At 59.1% G+C, this 19210-nt stretch overlaps 1 protein-coding gene across 1 annotated transcript; it reads left to right on the top strand.

Moving 5' to 3' along the window:
- Positions 1-976: 976 nt before the first annotated feature.
- ZBTB7A (zinc finger and BTB domain containing 7A) lies at positions 977-19071 on the top strand. Its single transcript, XM_056512577.1, has 3 exons — positions 977-1122; positions 13587-14794; positions 18258-19071. Exons 2-3 carry the CDS (start codon positions 13602-13604, stop codon positions 18718-18720), a joined length of 1656 nt encoding a protein of 551 aa, XP_056368552.1. The 5' UTR covers positions 977-1122; positions 13587-13601; the 3' UTR covers positions 18721-19071.
- The last annotated feature ends 139 nt before the right edge of the window (positions 19072-19210 follow it).

Raw genomic sequence — 19210 nt, 5'->3', positions numbered from 1 at the left:
TTGCCAGGCTGGCTGCCAGCCCACCGTGACCTTGGGCTCCGTGTCCCCTTCCCGGGGAGCCCGGGCGGGGGGATGGCGGGGACGGGCCGGGGGGACACTGGGGACACGCGAGGTGGCGCGTGGGGACCCGGGGAGGTGACCTGGAAAGGGAGGGAGGCACCTCTGTGGGGTGACACGAGTGGGTCTGGGGGCGTGGGGAGGTGACACCAGGGTGGGGTGACCCGTGGGGGGACAGGGAGGTGTCCTGTGGGGTTTGGGGACACGTGGGGGTGACACAGAGGAGCCCGGAGAGGTGACACGAGTGGGTTTGGGGGTGCAGGGAGTGAGGGACATCAAGGGGATGACCCAGAGTGCCCGAGGGAGGTGACACGAGGGGTGACACGGGTGGGTTTGAGGAGCACGGAGGTGCCCGTGGTGTGACACGTGTGTGGGGTGACACAAAGGAGCTCAAAGAGGCGGCGGGTGGGGACACGAGTGGGTCTGGGGTCCTGTGCCAGGCAGTGGGAGGTGCCCCATGATGTGACATGAGTGGGTCTGGGGTCTCTGTGACATCCGAGTAAGAGGTGACACCGTGTGACACGCGTGGGTCTGGGGTCTCTGTGTGTGTAATATTCCCGGGGGGGCAGGTGACACCGTGTGACACTCGTGGGTCTGGGGTCTGTGTGTGTGTGACACTCCGGGCAGGGGGAGGTGACACCGTGTGACACGCGTGGCTCCGTCTCGCGCTGTCACGCGGGGGCTGTATGTCGGGGGGGGGGGGGGGCGCGGACCGTCCCACTCCGCGCGGGGCCGGGGGGGGTCCGCGGGGTCCCTCCGCGGGGCTGCCCCGCACGCGGCGCCCCCGAACCCCCCCGTCCCCCCCGCGGCCGCTCCGCGCTGCGCCCCCCCCCGGCCGGAGGCGGCTGCGCCCCGCGGGGGGGGCGGCGGGCGGGGGGGGGCGGCGCGCGGCCCCTTTAAGAGCGGGGCGGCCCCGGCCGGAGCAGGAAGGAGCCGCATACGGGCCTCGGCGAGCAGCTCCCGCGGGGCGGCCAGAGCCTGCTCCGCCCGCCCGCACGGCCCGGCCCGCCCGCCTCGGCACGGCGCGGCCCGCTCCGCTCGCCCGGACCGCTCGGCCCCCGCCCGGTACGGAACTGAGGGGTGGGCGCGGAACGGGGGAGGAGGGGGTCGCGCATGGGGGGGGGGGGCGGTTCAGGCCTGACCCTCCCCCCCCCCTCCTCTCCCCGGGGGTAGTGGGGGGGAGTGGGGGGGTGGGGAGGGGTCGGTTGGGTCCGTTGTGGGGGGGGGTGGGGGCTGCCCCCCCCTCCGCCCCCCCCTCCGTATACGTTGTACTTGGCCGGGCCGTGCTGGGGGGGTCGCGGAGGGGGGGGGGGGGAAGGGTTGGGAGCGGGGAGGAGTGGGGGGGAGCGCGGCGCGGGGGTTGCTGGGAGCTGTAGTCCCCCGGCGGTGCCGCGCCGCAGGTGCCGGTGGGCGCGCGGACTACGCTTCCCATCGCCCCCTGCGCGCTCGGCGAGCGGGAGGCGTGTTGATGGGCAGCGGGCGGGGCCAATCGGGGCGCGCCCTCCGCCCCGCGCGCCCGCCCCGCCCGCCGCCGCCCGGCCCAATGGCGGGCGCCGCGCGGGGTGGCCGGGGACGGGCGCGGCGGGGCCTGCGCGCCCCCCTCAGCCCGGCCCCGCGACCCCCGCCCGCTCCGGGCACCGCCGCCACCCCCGCCCGCCCCTCCGCCACCGCGGGGCCGCCACCGACACCTCACCCCCCCTTCCTCCCCCCAGCGCCCCCCGCCCCCGCCTCCCCCCGGCCTCCATTGCGGCGCCCGCCCGGGGGAAGGGGTGGGGTCGTGGCGCCCGGCCAAGGCTCCCTGTGGGCCCCGCGGGGGGGGCGGCCCGGGCCGGCGGCGGGGGGAGGCCGGTCATGGGTGGGGTCCCCCGGGGCCGCCCCGTGCGGGGGCGTCGGGCCGCGCCGTCCCCGCGCACCCCAAGGTCGTTGCGGGCCGGGGGGCGCGGGCCCGGCCCTGCCCGCCCCGCTGCGGCCCTGCGCGGCCCGGCTTGTTTTTACCCCCCTTTGGCCGTCCCTTATCTCCCCCCGGCCGGCTGCGGGCAGGGGGGGCCGCGGTGATAATCCCCCCGCGGGGCTGGGGCGCTGCTGCCCGGAGGAGCCCGGCGGGATAAGCCTCTCCCCCCCGCGGGACTGCGCAGCAGCGAGCTCGGCCTGAGGGGCAGCATCCCTTGGTCCTGCCAAAAACATTCCCTGCGTGCCCAGGGACCCGGCAGAGCCTGCTCGTCATCATCCCCGGCGCGGGGATCGGGTCAGGTGCCCGAAAGTGCCGTGACACAGCCGGAGGTGCCTGCCCCGCTCCCCTTGAGCGGGACAAAGTCACGGACACACCGCGGGCACTGCCAGGGAAAGGGCTCCTCGTTCCAGGAGTGTGGGAAAAGTTGGTTTGTGAAGCTGTGTCGGGAGAGGTTGAGGTTGGATATCAGGAAAAGGTTCTTTTTGAACTGGAGAAATTCCCCAGGGAATGGTCCTGGCCCCAAGGCTGCCAGAGCTCCAGGAGCACCTGGACAAGGCTGCCACGGTGGGATTATTGGGGTTGGGGAGCCGTGCTGGGTGATCCCTGCGGGTCCCTTCCAGCTGAGGTTATTCCATGATTCCATGGAAAGCCCTGAGACTCGGGCAGCACCAGCAGAAAACGTGTGAATCCCAGCGCTGCTGTGTCGAAAGCAACAGTTCCTGTTGTACAACCCCTCGGACGTGACTGCCCGGCCCTGCCTGGCTCTCGGTGTTCCAGCTCCTGCAGACCCTCGGCTGCAGGGCAGGGCGGCTTTGGGCAGCCAAAGTTTCTTTGGCCTCAAGGACTCTTGGTAAGAGTTCGCTGCCGGTCCCAGCTCGAGAGCAGCCGGGGCTGTTCCTTGTCCTGCCTATCGAAACCATAACTTATATAATAACTATTTTATGGACATGGGGAGAGAAAGGTTCTGCCTGGAAGAATTTACAACCTAATGAGGGTTGAAGTTGTGCTCAGCGTAGCAACGGAGCTAAAAGGTCATCCTGGCGCTTTCCAAAAGTGTTTGGGGTGCTTGCTGGTTGTATTTTTCAAGGAATTGTGTGATTTCTCAAGGGTTCTGCCAGTCCTGGTTGGAAATTGCAGCGTGTGGGCTCTTCTGGAGGCTGAGCAGGAAGAGCCGGGCTGGCTTTAATTCTGATGGTTTTGCTGGAGTTGTTGGATTTCAGCTACTTTAAAAAAAAAATAAAAGAGACCGAGAGAAACTGAGGAGTTTATTAGAGAGGAGCCTTTCTTGTTTAATATTCATTCTGGCCCCTGTTTAGGCTTGTTCTGGTGAAAGAGGGAGTGAAGAGGCACAACCCAAACACGGGTGAGATGGTGGGATTTTTCCACCAAGCCTTAATTGCTTCAGTAACTCCAGTGAGGGTTTTGCAAGGCAGGAGCTCTTAATAAATGTGGTGGTGAATGAAAGTTGTTCTTCACTTTGCTGCTCTGCAACTCTTCCTCTGCCTTTTTTTTTTTTTTTTTTTTTTTTTTAATTATTAATCGTTTTTCACTTGTATTTCATCTCGTGGCCGTGGGTCTGGTGGAGATCTTCAGCTGTGGTTTGTGAGGGGCTTTGCTCTGTGGAGGAGCTGGGTGGAATTAATTTGGCACGGTGAGGGTTCCCTTCGTGTTTGGTGACTTTTGGAAGCAGAATTCAAAATTCCAGTTGTTCTCCCAGCGTGGGAATTTGGATGTGGGCACGGGACGCAAATGAGGGGTGAAATTTATGCTGCCATCGAGGCTCTGTGGTGGTTTGGGTGCTCCTGTCTCCCTTCAAAACCTTATTTTGGGATCCAATGCTGGGCTTTGACTGCAGGATCACGTCCCACCTAAAAACTCTGAAATCCCAGGTCTGCGTTTGAGACTGAGTCTAAATGCTTGAGAACTGTGGTTTAATCTCGATTCAAACTGACACTCGAGGGTTTTCTCCCCGTCTGGGGATGCTGAGTTTTTTGGAAGATGAGCTTGTGTGGCGAACAATTAGAACCCGGCTCGTTATCTCCCCTAGCCCAGGCAATAAACAGTTGCTTTAACTCCGCTCTCAACCAGCCTTAACCTCAAATTCGAGCAGACCGGTGCCAGTCTGTAATTAAAAATCTTTTTGACGAGCAGAACTCAGGGAAGGGGAGGAAGATAGGCAGTGTCTGGGCTAAGAGAAGCGTTTATCCCCAACCCAAACTGGTTTTTTGATCCAAACTGGTGCCGGTACCTGTGCCTGCAGCACAGAGGAGCTCTGGCAGGACATCAGCGGGAGTAAACGAGGTCAGGCAGGGCTGGGATCCTGTGCCGGTGGCCGGGGCCGATTGTTCCTCGCCCAGCCCCCTGCCCGTATCGCCTTCCCCGCGCTCAGTTTCAGTTTCCCGTGGCTCCGGTGGCAGAGCCGGGACGCGGCTTCCCCGCCTGGAATCGCTGGGGCTCCTTCCCCCCCGAGCCCCCGAGCGATTCGGGAGATTTGGGATCGTCCCGCAGCAGCTGCAGGTGGAAGGGAACTATAGAGCTCGGCTTAATGCGACAAGGTGCGAGAAACTGGAAACGGGTGCGAGCTGCCCCGGGGCTGCAGGTGGGAGCCAAGGGCACGTTGGTGGGATGAGCCGCAGATCCCCGGCAGTCAGCGGCTGCTCCCAGCCCGGCAGGAATCCACGGCCGGAGCGTCGGCAGCGAGGGCTGGCCCGGCCCCTGGAGCGCTGCTGGCCCTCCCTCCCTGCGGGCCGTGCCCTCCCTGCCAGCCTCGGCATCCTTGTGCCCCTTCTCCCTGCCCCGTGCCCACCTGGAGCTGTGACCGTGTCCTCCTGGGCATCCTTGTGCCCCTTCTCCCTGCCCTGTGCCCACCTGGAGCTGTGACCGTGTCCTCCTGGGCATCCTTGTGCCCCTTCTCCCTGCCCTGTGCCCACCTGGAGCCGTGACCATGCCCACCCTTGGCATCCTGCTGCTCTCTTTCCCAGCCCTGTGCCCACCTGGAGCTGTGACTGTGTCCACCCTTGGCATCCTGCTGCTCTCTTTCCCAGCCCTGTGCCCACCTGGAGCTGTGACCATGCCCACCCTTGGCATCCTGCTGCTCTCTTTCCCAGCCCTGTGCCCTTCAGCTGTGACCCTCTCCTCACCCTGTCCCCATTGCCTGGCGTTTCTCACAACAGAAGATGCTCCCAGCATTAAAACCTCTGAGTTTTAACTCCTTCCTCCCCACCCTTCACTCCTGCACCCATTTCCTTCCTGGTTTGTGCACCTCCTTATTTCCCACTGGGACACCAGCAAGTAAATGTCTTTTTTTTTTTTTTTTTGGTGTTTGCTGGAGCTGGACTTGTAGCTACAGGTTGGTGCTGTGCAGTTGCTCCTGCCCCAACAGGCAGAGCCCAGTGTTCCCTCCCTCCTTTGCATCCCAGTGCTCCCAGCAGGGCACAGGGGAAGGAGCTGGGTGGCAGCAGAGCCTTGCCAGGGCTGGAGCCCCCCTGGCTCCGGGGATTCGCTTTTGCTCGTCATCACCAGAGCTGGGAATGGCAGGAGGAGCTGTCTGTTAATCCACAAACTGGAATTACATAAGGGGCTACCCTGCCCTGCTCTCTCACCAAACTCCACTTCATTTATTTCCCTTTTTTTTTTAAATTTCGTTTTTTATTTTTCCTTCTTTTTTTTTCCCTCCCCTTTCCCCGTGTGGAAAAGAGCAGCAGGTCTGTGAGGTGTCATTTGAGGCCATTAAATTAATGCCAGAGCCTGGGGCAGGGAATGTCAGGAGTGGCAGGGGGGACATGGGGGTGCAGAGGGAATCCTGTGACAGGACTTTGGGGTTCCTGGAGCACAGGAATGGGGGGATTTGGGGTTTGAGCAGCTCTTGGGGCTGTTTGGAGTCAGGAGAGATGTGATGGGAGCAGGAATGTGGGATGAAGGAAAAGGTAAATGCTGTCTGGGACCCGTGGGAATGGGGGATTTGGGATCTGAGCAGTTTCTGTGGGTCTCAGTTCAGGAGGCCACGGGAGCTGTGACAGGAGAGGGAGTGTGGGGTGAAGGGGCAGAGGGGATGGGTTTTCTCAAGGAAACACTGGAGTGGTTTGGGGGATTTTGGCTGGGGTGGGGACAGGCTTTGGTGTCTGAAGGGGAGGGGGTGTCCCAGCATGACCTGCTGGGGGTTAAACCTTCCAGTCCTCAGTTGCTCCCTTGGCTGAGAGGCCCCACGTTGCCTTTTTGGAATAGCAGCTGCTTATTCCTGCCTGGATCCCAGTGCTCCAGGTTGGGAAAAACCCTCCAGGGAGCGAGCTGCTCCTGCAGCACTCACAGCCTCGTCCTTCTGCAGTTTCTCCTTTTCCCCTGTAACTCCTGAGACTTTTTAAAGTATTTTGGAGAACTGTGGCTGGCTCAGGCATGGCCTGGTGTTGTCCAGAATCTCCCAAAATGAGGGAGCTTTCCCCAGGAGCCACGTGGAGGGCCAGGACTGAGCAGTGTGGGCACATTTGGGCTCAGAAAAGGGTTTGAGCAGCAGCACAGGGAGTTCCCATGGGCTGTCCTGGGTGCTGGGCTGAGCTCAGACTCAGCCTGAGGACTGAGGGAAGCTGGAGCAGAGCTGGGTTTGGAGCAGGGACTGAGGGTCTCAGAGCAGCTCTCAGCAGTTTGAGGTTTGTTTTGTCTCAGTGCAGGGAAATTCCTGGGAGCTGTTGGGGACAATCCCAGCACAGAGTTTGTGCCATTGACTCCTGTGGTGAGGCAGAGTGGCAGTGCTGGGGATGGAGGGGGTTCTCACCCCAGAATAACCCCTCACACCCAGAGCTGGGGTGGGAGACTCCCAGGCTCACACCAAGGCACATTCCTGCCAGATTAAATCCGGCCTCTGATGACAAAGGAGAAAATTGGCAAGGAGGGCTGGGTGGAGGAACCAGTTCAGGCTCACCTTGCAACATGAGAGTTTGGTGCTGTCAGGGCTGAGGGTGGCAGCTCAGGGAGGCTCCAGTGCCTCAGCTGCAGATTTGGGACTCTCCAGAGCAGCCCCAGTGACAACTGTCCATGTCCTGCCTTTGGCCACAGCTGGAAACTGGAGTTTCCCTGCTAGGAAATCCCATCCCAGTTCCATCCCAGGGAGCTGTGGGATGGACACTGGGTCATCCCTCAGCCTGGGCAGTGAGTCCCAGTGTCTGTGGGAACACTGTGGGGTTTTCTGGGAGATGCAGAATCCTTCCCAGGCCTTGGGGATGAGTTGGAGTGAGCTCTTCTGTTCCTTGGTGTCACTTGTCCTCCCACTGGGACAATTCCACAGCTGGAATCTCCAGCCTGGTCTGGGCCAGCACGTGGAAACCACTGGAATTCAGGCAGTTTGGGAAAAGCAAGGGGAACAAGCCCCTTTTTCCTGGTGGCTCCACAGCAGCATTCCCAACAATTCCTGTTGGGGATGAGGAATCCCAGACCCCCAGCCCGAGCTGGGTGTTCCCCCCATGGCTCCTCTTTAGTGGATCTTTATTCCATTAAAGTTCCTGGAGTGCTCATGGAGGGTCTGAGGGATGTTCAGATCCCCCCATCCACATTTCAGTGGGAGTTGCTTTTCCTGCCAGAGTTCCCTTGGCAGCAGCTGCAGGATGTGGGATTCTCCTTTCCTGCCTGAGCCTCTGTGCTGTCAAATCCTGGTGTGTCCTGAGGGATCCTGCAGGGCTTCAGGTGCTTCACTAATGGCTCATGGGGAGCTTGGGATCTTCACAAGGGCCTGGAGTGCCAGGGCAAGGGGGAATGGCTTCAAGATGAGGGTGAGATGGGATTTGGGAAGGAATTCCTCTTTGAGAGAGGCTGGGATGGAATTCCCAGAGCAGCTGAGGCTGCCCCTGGATCCCTGGGAGTGTCCAGGGCCAGGCTGGAGCCGCTGGGACAGTGGGAAACGTCCCTGCCCATGGGATGGAAGGTGACAAACTTCAATATCCCTCCCAGCCCACAGCAGCCTGAGATTCTGGGGTGTCAGGGGTGTGGGTCTGTGCCCCAGACCTGCAGGGCTTGGGGCAGATTTCCTTCCCTGGGAGGTGTGCAGGGGCTGTAGGAGGGGGGTGGCTGTGCTGGAGCTCCCTGTGCTGCCCAGGCACATCTTCCCAGAGCAGGGAGAGGGAAAAAAACCTCCCTGGCAGGTGGGGCATGGCCAGCAGAGCCAGGGGGAGCTGCTGGAGCTGCCAGAACATCTCAGGTGTTGTTGCACTTCACCTTGGGTTTGAGACTTTGACTCATCACAGAGTGGGACCTTTCAGCTCAGCCAGTGCCATGGGCAGGGACACCTCCCACTGTTCAAGGCTGCTCCAACCCCATCCAACCTGACCTTGGGTAATTCCACAGCTTCTCTGGGAATTCCATTCTCTCCACCCTCACAGGGAAGAATTCCTTCCCAATATCCCATCTAAACCTCTCAGTTTGAATCCAAAGTCCCTCCCATCTCTCTTGGAGCCCCTTTGGGCTCCAGAGTCCTTGCAGCAGCATTCCAGCATCCTGGACCTGCAGGAGATGGGATGCTCTGACCTTTGGCAGGACCAGAACATCCCTGGAGCAGGGTTTGCTCAGGGGTGGGACCTGGAGCCTCTCTGGGAACCAGCTGAGCCCTCCCTGTGTGCTTCAGTCTCATTCCTCATTCCTCACATCCCAAATCCAGAGCTGTGGTCGCTGCTCCCTGTTGAGGGCTGGGCTGGGGCTGGAGGGGCTGCTGGAGAACAGAGCCAGATTGTCCAGAGCAGCCCACAGATATTTCAGGGAGCTGCTGCTGCTCCTGTCTCTTCCCTTCAAGAGCTGCATGATCTTGGTCATGTTACCCAGATGGGATCAGTCAGGACAGAAGAAAGCTGGAATTCACTCTCTGCCATTGATGGCTTCTCAAGACCAAAGATTTCTTCCCACTGCATCATTGAAAGTGCAGTTTTATTTAAAATAAAAGCATGCTGAGGGTGTTGGGTTTTTTTTGTTTTTTTTTGTTTTTTTAAATCTTGATTTCTCCTTCTGTTGATCTGCAGTCTTCCCCTCAGGAGCACCCAGCAGTTCTTCAGTCCAAATAACTGGGGCAGTTTGGCCCAAAGCACTGGCAGCTCATTCCCTGTGGGGAGCAGTTGGGTTTCCATGGCTCTGTGGGGTGGCTGCAGCTGTGACTTCCCTCCCTGCTGCTGCCAGGTGTGTGTCCCCAGTTTTGGGTGGATCTGGGCAGAGGGGGAGGGATGGGGACCTGCTGGGGCCTGTCCCGTGCTGGTGTCAGCCCAGGCCCTGCTCCTGCTCCCCACGGCCCCAGAGCTGCCCTTCCCCAAAGCTGCTGCTGTGCAGGGGTGTCCCCCTGGAGAAGGATGGGGGGCTGGCATTGAGGATATTTGGGTCTCTCCCTAAATATGAAGAGGTGAGGACTTGTGGGGTTTGAAGTTTTTTTCTCCAGCTGGGATCATGTTTGGGCCTTGGGCAGCCACCACTGGGTGTATAAAAAATTTATACAATTTTTTTTTATAAAAAATTATTATTTTAATAATTCTTCCCTGGTGCTGCTGCTGAGGCTGCCCTGGCTCAGTCATGTGAGTTTGCTCCAAGAAATCCCAGAGAAACTTGGGATCCTTGGACACCTTGAGCAAGAGGCTGAGTATCCCAAATTCTGGAGTGGTTGGGATGGACTTTAAATATTCCTGCCATGGTTGGAGACATCCTCCAGTGTCCCAGGCTGCTCCAGCCTGGCCTTGGACACTTCCAGGGATCCAGGGGCAGCCTCAGCTGCTCTGGGAATTCCTTCCCAATATCCCACTCACCTGTCGGTTTGAATCCATTCCCTCTCACCCTGTCACTCCATCCTGCAGACCCCACATGTTCTGTGCATGCAGAATCCCCTGGTCCCTTCTGTCCATGGCCAGCCTGATGCTGCTTCTCCCTCCCTGCAGGTGCTGCCCAAGTTCTCACCTGTGCTGCAGAGGGTGGCACCTCTGCCTCTGGAGGGAGTTTTGGGATCTTTTCTGGGTTAGAGCACCCAGGGAACATTGGCTGTTCCCATGCCCCAGGTGTGACTGAGCTTTTCCACCTGGTAATTCCTGAGCCCTCCCCCAACTGCTCAGTTCCTCTGAATTTTAAGGCAAAGAAGCAAAGGGAAAAGGAAAAAAAACAAAACAAAAAAAAACCCCAACAAACCAACCCACTGAGGTTCTGTGGAAAACTGGTAATTAAAGAGGTGTTTGTCAGCACTTTTGGTCGTGATCCCATCTTGATGTGGTCGTCTCATTTGAATGTAAATGTCAAATTCCAGAGCTCCTGGAGGAGAGGGATTGGGTGACATCCTGCTGAGGGAAGCACAAGCTCAGGGGTTTCAGTGAGCTCTGGGTGCTGGGGGGGTCTGGGAGGAGGAGAGAGGTAAGAAATTGAATTTAAAACAAATAAATAAATAAAATGGCACAGCTGGTGATCCTGGAGGGCTTTTCCAGCCTCAGGAATTCCATTTCAGCACTGAGGAGCTCAGGACTCAGCTGGATGTGGAACACCAGCTCAGGGAGGTGCAGAGCTTCCCTCACTCCCATTCACCACCCAAAAATAACCTTTTTTTTTTTTTTTTTTTTTTTTTTTCTCCCTGCCTGGGCTCCCTGTGTGTCCCAGGCTGACTTGTGGAGCTGTGTTGGGGTTTTGGGAGCACTGAGAGCAGGGTTGGGCTGCACAGGGCTCTCAGTGATGTTCCTAAATCACCAGAGGGCTCTGCTGCTGCTCCAGCCCCTCTGTCCTTCACCTCAGTGCTTCCCCCTCAGGTGTCTGTGAGAGCCATTCCCAAACTTCTCCCCCACAGCCACTTTTGGGGTGAAATGTGGCACCTCTGAGCCTGAGGCTGGGGCAGGGAGAGCTGGGCAGGCAGGGGGATGGAGCTGCTGGGAAATCCAGGTCAGGAGTCACAGCTCCCCCTTGGTGGCCCATTCAGGGGCTGTGCTTGTGCCAACAACTTCTGTCACTTGTCACCTGGCTTCAGGACATTCCCAAGTGGATTTTGCCTGTTCCTTGAGCCCTGTTACCATGAGCAGGAAGTGGAGTTGGGGTGCTTGGAACTTCTTTTGAGTCACCCAAAACCCTAAACCCGTCCTTGGGAACTCTCCATTTCCCATTGGTGTTTCCTAAGCTGGAAAGGGAATGGGGGTGATGCTTTAAGGACTCAATCTCTGGCTGTGGCTGGACCCTGAACCATTCCTGGGGGAGCCCCTTTGCCCCCCTGCCATCCCTGGTGGCCCTGGGACACAAAGGCCGTGTTGTGTGCGGGGTGGCCGACTTGGAGCAGGCTCCAGGCTGGTCCTTGGCAGCCTCCTGGCCCTGCAGCCATTCCCACGTGCTGGGATGATTATCCCACCCTGCCTGGGACCCCCAGGATCCCTGCCCAGAGCTCCCAAATGCTGCTCACAGCTCAGATTCGCTGCTCTGGGGAGAAGAAGGTTTGAGAGCATCTCTTGTAGAGAGGGAGGAGAGGGGGAAGCTCCAGTGCTGGTTTTGGGGTGGGCAGGGATGTGGGATCCTGTGTGTGGTCAGGAGGTTTTGGGGAGCTCCCAGTGGGAATGGGACAAGTGAGGCAGCAAAGCCTCCCTGGAATCCCAAATCAGGGGATCCCTGGAATCCCAAATCAGGGGATCCCTGGAATCCCAAATCAGGGGATCCCTGGAGTCCCAGCTCAGGGATCCCTGGAATCCCAGCTCAGGGGATCCCTGGAATCCCAGCTCAGGGGATCCCTGGAGTCCCAGCTCAGGGGTCCCTGGAATCCCAGCTCAGGGGATCCCTGGAGTCCCAGCTCAGGGATCCCTGGAATCCCAAATCAGGGGGTCCCTGGAGTCCCAGCTCAGGGGGTCCCTGGAATCCCAGCTCAGGGTCCCTCGAGTCCCAGCTCAGGGTCCCTGGAATCCCAAATCAGGGGATCCCTGGAATCCCAGCTCAGGGTCCCTGGAATCCCAGCTCAGGGGTCCCTGGGGGTGCTGCCATGGGCTGACCTTGCCCAAGGTCACACCTGAAACCAGGGCTGAGTGCAGAGTGGTGCCACCAAACAGCCCTGAGGTAAAAACCCCTGAACTTGGGGCTTCAAGGTCAAAGCCTGGAGCTCAGCAGGCAGCTCTGGAGTCAGTGCCAGGTGTGTCAGGAATCCACCTGGCTTTGGTGTGTGGTGCCTGCCCTGCACCTCCAGCTCCCCTGGATCCTCCCTGCTGCTCACCCCATCCCATTCCTGCTGGGAGCTGCTGTCCTCCTGCTCTTGATTATCCAGGGATTTGCTCCAGATCATTTTTCCACAGCCTCAGACCTGCCTTCCCCTGCCTGTTCTCTGTATGAAACAGGAAGGTGCCAAAGTTAAACTTATTTTCTGGGCTTAACAAAACTTTTCAAAAAGAAGTAAATATGGAAAACTACTGAGGAGGCCAGGGGTGGGTGGGGGAAGCTGGAGTTGTGCAACCTGGGCTCCTGCTCCGTGCTGGGACCCAGGGCTGGGAGTTGTTTCCTGGATAATTATTCCTGTCCTGGATCCATCCTGACTCATCCATCCATCCCCCCACGTCCCTCCGTGCCTCAGTTTCCCCATCTGGAAATCAGGACCTTGGATACTCCAGCCTCATGCCAGGGTGGTTTGTGCACTGATTTGTGTGTGGATTTCTTGGCTCCTGCTGATCCCAGTACTTGGGGTGACAGGAATTATTTGATTTTCCAGTAAAGCTTCAAGGAGTGTGGATTTGCTGCTTGAGATGGACAGGAGGGAAATTTATTCCTAATTTTTGGGATCAGAAGACTGGGATGGTGGGAGGATTAGGGGCTGTTCAGGCTCACAGTGGTACCTCAGAAACCAGGCCTTTCCCACCTGGGGCTGCTGGTTCCTTCTGGGTTTTTCCAGCCTTTGGAGTCAAGTGGATCTGTCAGGAGTGACTTTATTTATTTATCTTGTCCCAAACCACCCCTTAGTGTTGGGAAGAGCTGCTGCTGCTGGAGCCTGTCCAAGATCCAGGCCTGGTGCTGGCACTTGGTGATCCTGGTGTCCTTTCCTCTGGGCTTCCAGGGCTCAGCTCTGCTCTGCCCAACACCTGCAGCAGCAGCTGGGGCTCCCCTCTCTCTCCCTGCCCTTCCCAAGGACATCCCTGCCTGATCCCCCAGGTGTTCTGGCTGATGGGGATGGTGTTCATTCCCTGCCTGATCCCCCAGGTGCTCTGGCTGATGGGGATGGTGTTCATTCCCTGCCTGATCCCCCAGGTGTTCTGGCTGATGGGGATGGTGTTCATCACTGTGCTGCTCCCAGTGAGCTGGGGCCCTTCCCAGTAGGATTGGGAATGGCACTGGGATGCACTGGGGGGCTCAGGCTGCCCCAGCCCCGCCTGGGCACGGCTGTGCCCGCTCCAGGTGCTGCCTGGCTGGGTGCTGCCAGCTCCCTGCCAAGCCTTGCTGCTCTGGCCCAGATCCGTGCTCATTCAGCTGTTCTCACCTGAGAGCACCTGGGCTCTGCTCCTCCTCCTGCTCCTCGCCAGGTAAGGACGGGAGAGGCGCAGGGGCCGCGCCGGGTGCGTCCCTCAGGAATCTGGGGATTCTCCTGATGTCTCCCAGCTGTGACTCACGGCCTCCCCCTCGCTCCCCACAGCCTTTAGCCTGGAAGATGGCGGGTGGCGTGGACGGCCCCATAGGGATCCCGTTCCCGGATCACAGCAGCGACATCCTCAGCAGCCTGAACGAGCAGAGGAACAACGGGCTGCTGTGCGACGTGGTCATCCTGGTGGAAGGCCAGGAGTTCCCCACCCACCGCTCCGTCCTGGCGGCGTGCAGCCAGTACTTCAAGAAGCTCTTCACCTCAGGGTTAGTGGTGGACCAGCAGAACGTGTACGAGATTGACTTTGTGAGTGCGGACGCGCTGTCGGCGCTGCTGGAGTTCGCCTACACCGCCACCCTCACCGTCAGCACTTCCAACGTCAACGACATCCTCAACGCCGCCACGCTGCTGGAGATCCCGGCCGTCAGGGATGTCTGCACGGATCTCCTGGAGAGGAAGATTCTGGCCAAAAATGACCAGATGGATACAGTAGATCAAATTGATCAGAGGAACCATCTCAGAGCTAAAGAGTACCTGGAGTTCTTCCAGAGCAACCCCGTGAACGGCCACCAAGGCAGCTTTCCGTGGACCAACCCAGAGTTGAGAGACCTTCAGAGACTGAACTTCCGAGGCCAGGAGGAGGAGGAGGAGTCCAACTGCAACGGCCTGGACTTCTACTCGCAAGCCACCCCAACAGAAAGACCAAAGGCAAGTGACTGTGACCCCGACAGCAACCCGGCCATGTGGCTGGAGCGCGAGGACGAGGAGCCGGCCAGCGCCGGGATGTTCTCCCCCTCCCAGAACGGACATTACAGCAGCCGCGGCTTGGCCACCCCGGGAGAGGAGGAGGGGGGCACCCCCAGGGGCCCCCTGGAGCCGCAGGAAGCCGGGGACTCGCCCAGCTTCATCCCCACGGGCACGGAGACGGAGGATGACGGCAGGGAGGTGGATGACCTGGCCGCCAGCGCCCTGCTGCAGCAGATGATCAACTCGGTGGGGCGGCAGCAGCTCGGCGACGACGACCGCAAGGACGAGGACGGGGTCATGGATTATTACTTGAAATATTTCGGCAGTTCCAGCGAGGGCGACGTGTACCCGTCCTGGTCCCAGAAGGTGGAGAAGAAGATCAGGGCGAAAGCATTCCAGAAGTGCCCCATCTGCGAGAAGGTGATCCAGGGCGCCGGGAAGCTGCCGCGCCACATCCGCACCCACACTGGGGAGAAGCCCTACGAGTGCAACATCTGCAACGTGCGGTTCACCAGGTACGGGCTGCAGGGAGCCTGGGGCTGCAGAGGAACCCAGGGGCTGTGCACAGACCCAGGGGATGCAGAGAAACCTGGGGCTGCAGAGGAACATGGGGCTGCAGAGGAACCTGGGGATGCAGAGAAACCTGGGGCCTGTGCACAAACCCAGGGGTTGCAGAGAAACCTGGGGATGCAGAGAAACCTGGGGCCTGTGCACAAACCCAGGGGATGCAGAGAAATCTAGGAGCTGCACACAAACCCAGTGGCTGCAGTGGAACCTGGGAGCTGTGCACAAACCGGGGGGCTGCACACAAACTGGGGAGCTGCACAGAAAGCCAGGGCTGTGCACAAACCCAGGGCTGTGCACAAATTGGGGGGCTGCACACAAACCTGGCTTCCCCTCACCCCAGGAGCCAGCACAAGTCTGGTCCTGGGTGATTTTATCTCTCTGCTCCACTCATTTCCATCCTAACAGGCGAGTTGGGGCTGGAGGCCAGAGTTTTCCAGGGAGATGAGTTTGGGGTGTGACACCTGAGCTGTCTCAAGGGGCCTGGCTCCATGGCCAGTGCCACCATCCCTCTGTCCTGCCTTGCTGAGCTCTGCTGGGAACCTCTGGAGGTTTCTGTGGAGGGGAGGCAGAGCTGCAGCTCCTGGTGTGCCCCTGGCACCAAAGCAGGATTTGGGGATGGCTGCAGGCACAGCTGAGGTGCTGCAGCTTGGCTTGGCAGGAGCCTGGAGCCCACTCGTGTCCTTGGCAGCCCTGTGCAGCTCCCGGGGGCGTTTGCCCTGCTCTGATCGGGGCTGCTCCCTGTGCCACGGCAGCACCAAAGAAAGGAGACATTGTTTGGGTTGTTCTGGTTCACTGCAGTGCACAGCAGTGCACTCCTCTGCCCGGGCTGGGCTGGGTGGGGGTCCCAGCCTGGAGCCCCCCGACCCTGCTGAGGGCACTGTGGGGCTGGGGCTGCTCCTCTCCCTTTCCCTGGTCCCTTTCCCTTCTCCTTCTCTTTCCCTGCCTGTTTCTCTGCCTGCTCCCTGCTGAGCCTGGGGCCTGCTTCCTTCCCTGCTCCCTTGTCTTTCCCTATCCCTTCTTGCTCCTTTTCCCTGTTCCCTTCTCTCTTCCCTTTCCCTCCCCTTTCTTTTCCCTTCCCCTTCCCTTCCCTTTCCCTTCCCTTCTCTTTCCCTTTCCCTTCCCTGCCTGCTTTTTCCCCTTTCCCTTCCCATTCCTTTCCCAGCTGTTCTCTCTGTGCCCATTCCCAGCCCGGTTCAGCCCTTCCAGGCCCCTCCTGCTTTGGGGTTTCCATCCCCTGGGGCTGCTCCGGGTGGGATCCTGGGCTGGGGTCGTGTCCTGCCCCTTCCCCCTGCCCCTGCCCCTGCCCCAGCCCGTGTCCTGCCCCTGCCCCGGCCGCGCCCAGCCCACGTTGGGGAGCTGAGGAATGCAGATAATGGCAGGGGCAGGGTGCCAGCGCTCCCTGCCCGCTCCCCCGGCCCTGCCACGCGGCACCTCCCTGCTCGGGGCCGGGGGATCCCACAGAGATCCCGGAGAGATTCCACAGTGATCCCACAGAGATCCTGGAGTGACCCCACAGTGATCTCAGAGATCCCACAGTGATGCCAACAGTGATCCTAGAGTGATCCCACAGTGATCCCACAGCAATCCTGGAGTGATCCCAGAGTGATCCCACAGAGATCCCAACAGCGATCCTAGATTGATCCAGAGGTGATCCCACAGAGGTCCTGGAGTGATCCCACAGAGATCCCAGAGTGATCCCACAGCGATCCCAGCAGCGATCCTACACTGGGAGGGGGAGTAGGTGGGGGCAGTGCCAGCTCAGCCTTTTTCCATCCTGCTCCCATTCCCTGGGATGAGGATCTGCTCCCATTCCCTGGGATTAGGATCTGCTCCCATTCCATGGGATTAGGATTTGCTCCCTCTTGTCTCCCAGGATCCCCTGGCACCTGTAAAAAAGCTGCTTTTCTAACCCACCACATTCCAACCAAAATATTCCTGCTGAAGCCTGGGCAGGGTCAGGGAGCTGTTCCTTGGCATCCTGTTCCAGCCATGCCCTGAGCTCCTTTTCCCCCCGATTTTAGGATTCCTTCGCTCCCATTCCCCGCTCCCCGGGGCTCTGGGGGGATCCGGGCTCCGGGAGGGGTTGGGCTGCTCCAGTCGGGTGTGACCCAGCCCGGCCCCGCTCAGGGATTTTTGCTCCGCGGCGCTTCCTGGTTCCTCTGCGGTCGCAGGGGGAGGAGCAGCAGCAGCTGCGATAAGAGCAGCGAGAGTGGGGGGTGATAAAAGGACACGGTTTAATGGCACAAGCTTCGTTTTCGTGTCCCCCGCAGCTGGGCGTGACCTTGGGGCTCCCTCCCTTCCCTGGAGCTGCAGGATTTTGGGGGTCCTGTGTGCAGAGGGAGGCGGTTCAGGGCTGGGGAGGGCAGGAGGGGCTCCCAGTGCCCGGCCACGTGCTCGGGGCTGGCGTTTGCCCGCAGGAAGGAGCCATGGCTGCGGCTCACATGGCCCTGCTGGCCCCAGAGGAGCCCCGTGTGACCCCATAGCTGTGACCAGCCCTGGGCTGGGCTGGGTGGGACCCCATAACCCCATATGAGTAATGTGTGATCCCATAACCCTGCTCAGACCCCATTTTGGGCAGTGTGTGACCCTATATGTGACAGAGTATGCATCACTGGGTGATGTCCAGCTCCACACCAGGCACTGCCCAGCCCTATTCCAGCTGATACTCAGCCCTGCCCTGATACCCAACCCCAATGCCCATCCCCACACCCCCCATACCACCCCCATTCCCGCACCCCCTTACCCCTTCCTACCCCATTCCCATTCCCTACTCCCCATTCATTCCCCATTCATTCCCATTCCCATCCCCACTCCCTCTTCCCTATTCCCCATCCCCATCCCCACTCCCTATTCCCTATTCCCCATTCATTCCCTATTCCCCATTCCCATCCTCCATTCGCCATTCCCATTCCCCATTCATTCCCCATCCCCATTCCCATTCCCCGTTAATTCCCCATTCATTCCCTGTTAATTCCCCATCCATTCCCCATTCATTCCCCATCCCCATTCCCATTCCCCGTTAATTCCCCATCCATTCCCCGTTAATTCCCCATCCATTCCCCGTTAATTCCCCATTCCCATTCCCTGTTCATTCCCGTTCATTCCCCATCCCCATTCCCCATCCCCGTTAATTCCCCATCCATTCCCCGTTCATTCCCCATCCCCATTCCCATTCCCATTCCCCGTCCATTCCCCATCCCCATTCCCCATCCATTCCCCGTTAATTCCCCATCCCCATTCCCATTCCCCGTTAATTCCCCATCCATCCCCGTTCATTCATTTAATTCCCCATCCATTCCCCGTTAATTCCCCATCCCCATTCCCATTCCCTGTTCATTCCCCGTCCATTCCCCGTTCATCCCCCGCCCATTCCCCATCCCCGCACGCTGACACCCGCTGTGCTCCGTGCAGGCAGGACAAGCTCAAGGTGCACATGAGGAAGCACACGGGGGAGAAGCCCTACCTGTGCCAGCAGTGCGGCGCCGCCTTCGCCCACAACTACGACTTGAAGAACCACATGCGGGTGCACACGGGGCTGCGGCCGTACCAGTGCGACAGCTGCTGCAAGACTTTCGTCCGCTCCGACCACCTGCACAGGCACCTTAAAAAGGATGGATGCAACGGGATCCCGTCGCGGAGGGGCCGCAAGCCGCGGGTCAGGGAGGCGGGGGCGATGCCGCCCACGCCCACGGGCAGCGCCGAGGACGGGGCGGGGCTGGCGGCGGAGAGCCACGAGTGCGAGGACACGGCGCAGGGCGGCGAGCAGGAGCAGCAGCAGCAGCAGCAGCACTTTGAGGAGAATTCCAATAACGAAGCGCCGGGATTGAATGTAGCAGGAGGGTCGGATGAGGGTAACGCGCAAGGACTCTCCTAAACCAAAAAAAAAAAAAAAATTATATATATATATAAAAGATACAAACCAACCCCAACCAACGAAACAGCCACCTGAGAGAAAAAACAACAGTCACAAAATCTAGTTAGTACTTTTCCTCCGATTTTTCTCTTTAAAAGATGTTTCTCTCCCTTTTTTTTAAGGAAAAATGAAACAAAAAACAAACAAACAAAAAAAAAAAAGAGAGATATTATATTAACGTTTTCCAATCTTCCCATCGTAAGCGGGGCTCTCCCCCGAGGATCCCTCATAGCCAAGGACCTTTTTTTGGAAAGGCAAGGACGCTAGGGAAGCACGAGGTGGGGATGGAAAGTGGCTCTGTCACATGGAAAAGAGCTTCCATGTAAATCCAAAGCTTTATTTTGTGTCCAAACACGTGTTTAAAAAAAAGAGAAAAGAAAAAAAAACTTATTTCAGAGAGAGATCTATTTAAGAAAAAAAAAAAAAAGGAAAAAATAGCAAAAAAAAAAAA

The sequence above is a fragment of the Oenanthe melanoleuca genome, chromosome 28, assembly GCF_029582105.1.
Source record: "Oenanthe melanoleuca isolate GR-GAL-2019-014 chromosome 28, OMel1.0, whole genome shotgun sequence".
Classification (NCBI taxonomy): domain Eukaryota; kingdom Metazoa; phylum Chordata; class Aves; order Passeriformes; family Muscicapidae; genus Oenanthe; species Oenanthe melanoleuca.
The sequence above is the reverse complement of the archived record's forward strand: the minus strand, read 5'-3'. Positions and strand labels throughout refer to the sequence as shown.

Excerpts from the sequence above, each read along its gene's own strand:
- ZBTB7A (XM_056512577.1), top strand. The coding sequence starts at position 13,602 with ATGGCGGGTGGCGTGGACGGCCCCATAGGGATCCCGTTCCCGGATCAC. Across the intron at positions 14,795-18,257 it reads TGCAACGTGCGGTTCACCAG|GCAGGACAAGCTCAAGGTGC; the intron begins GTACGGGCTGCA and ends TGCTCCGTGCAG.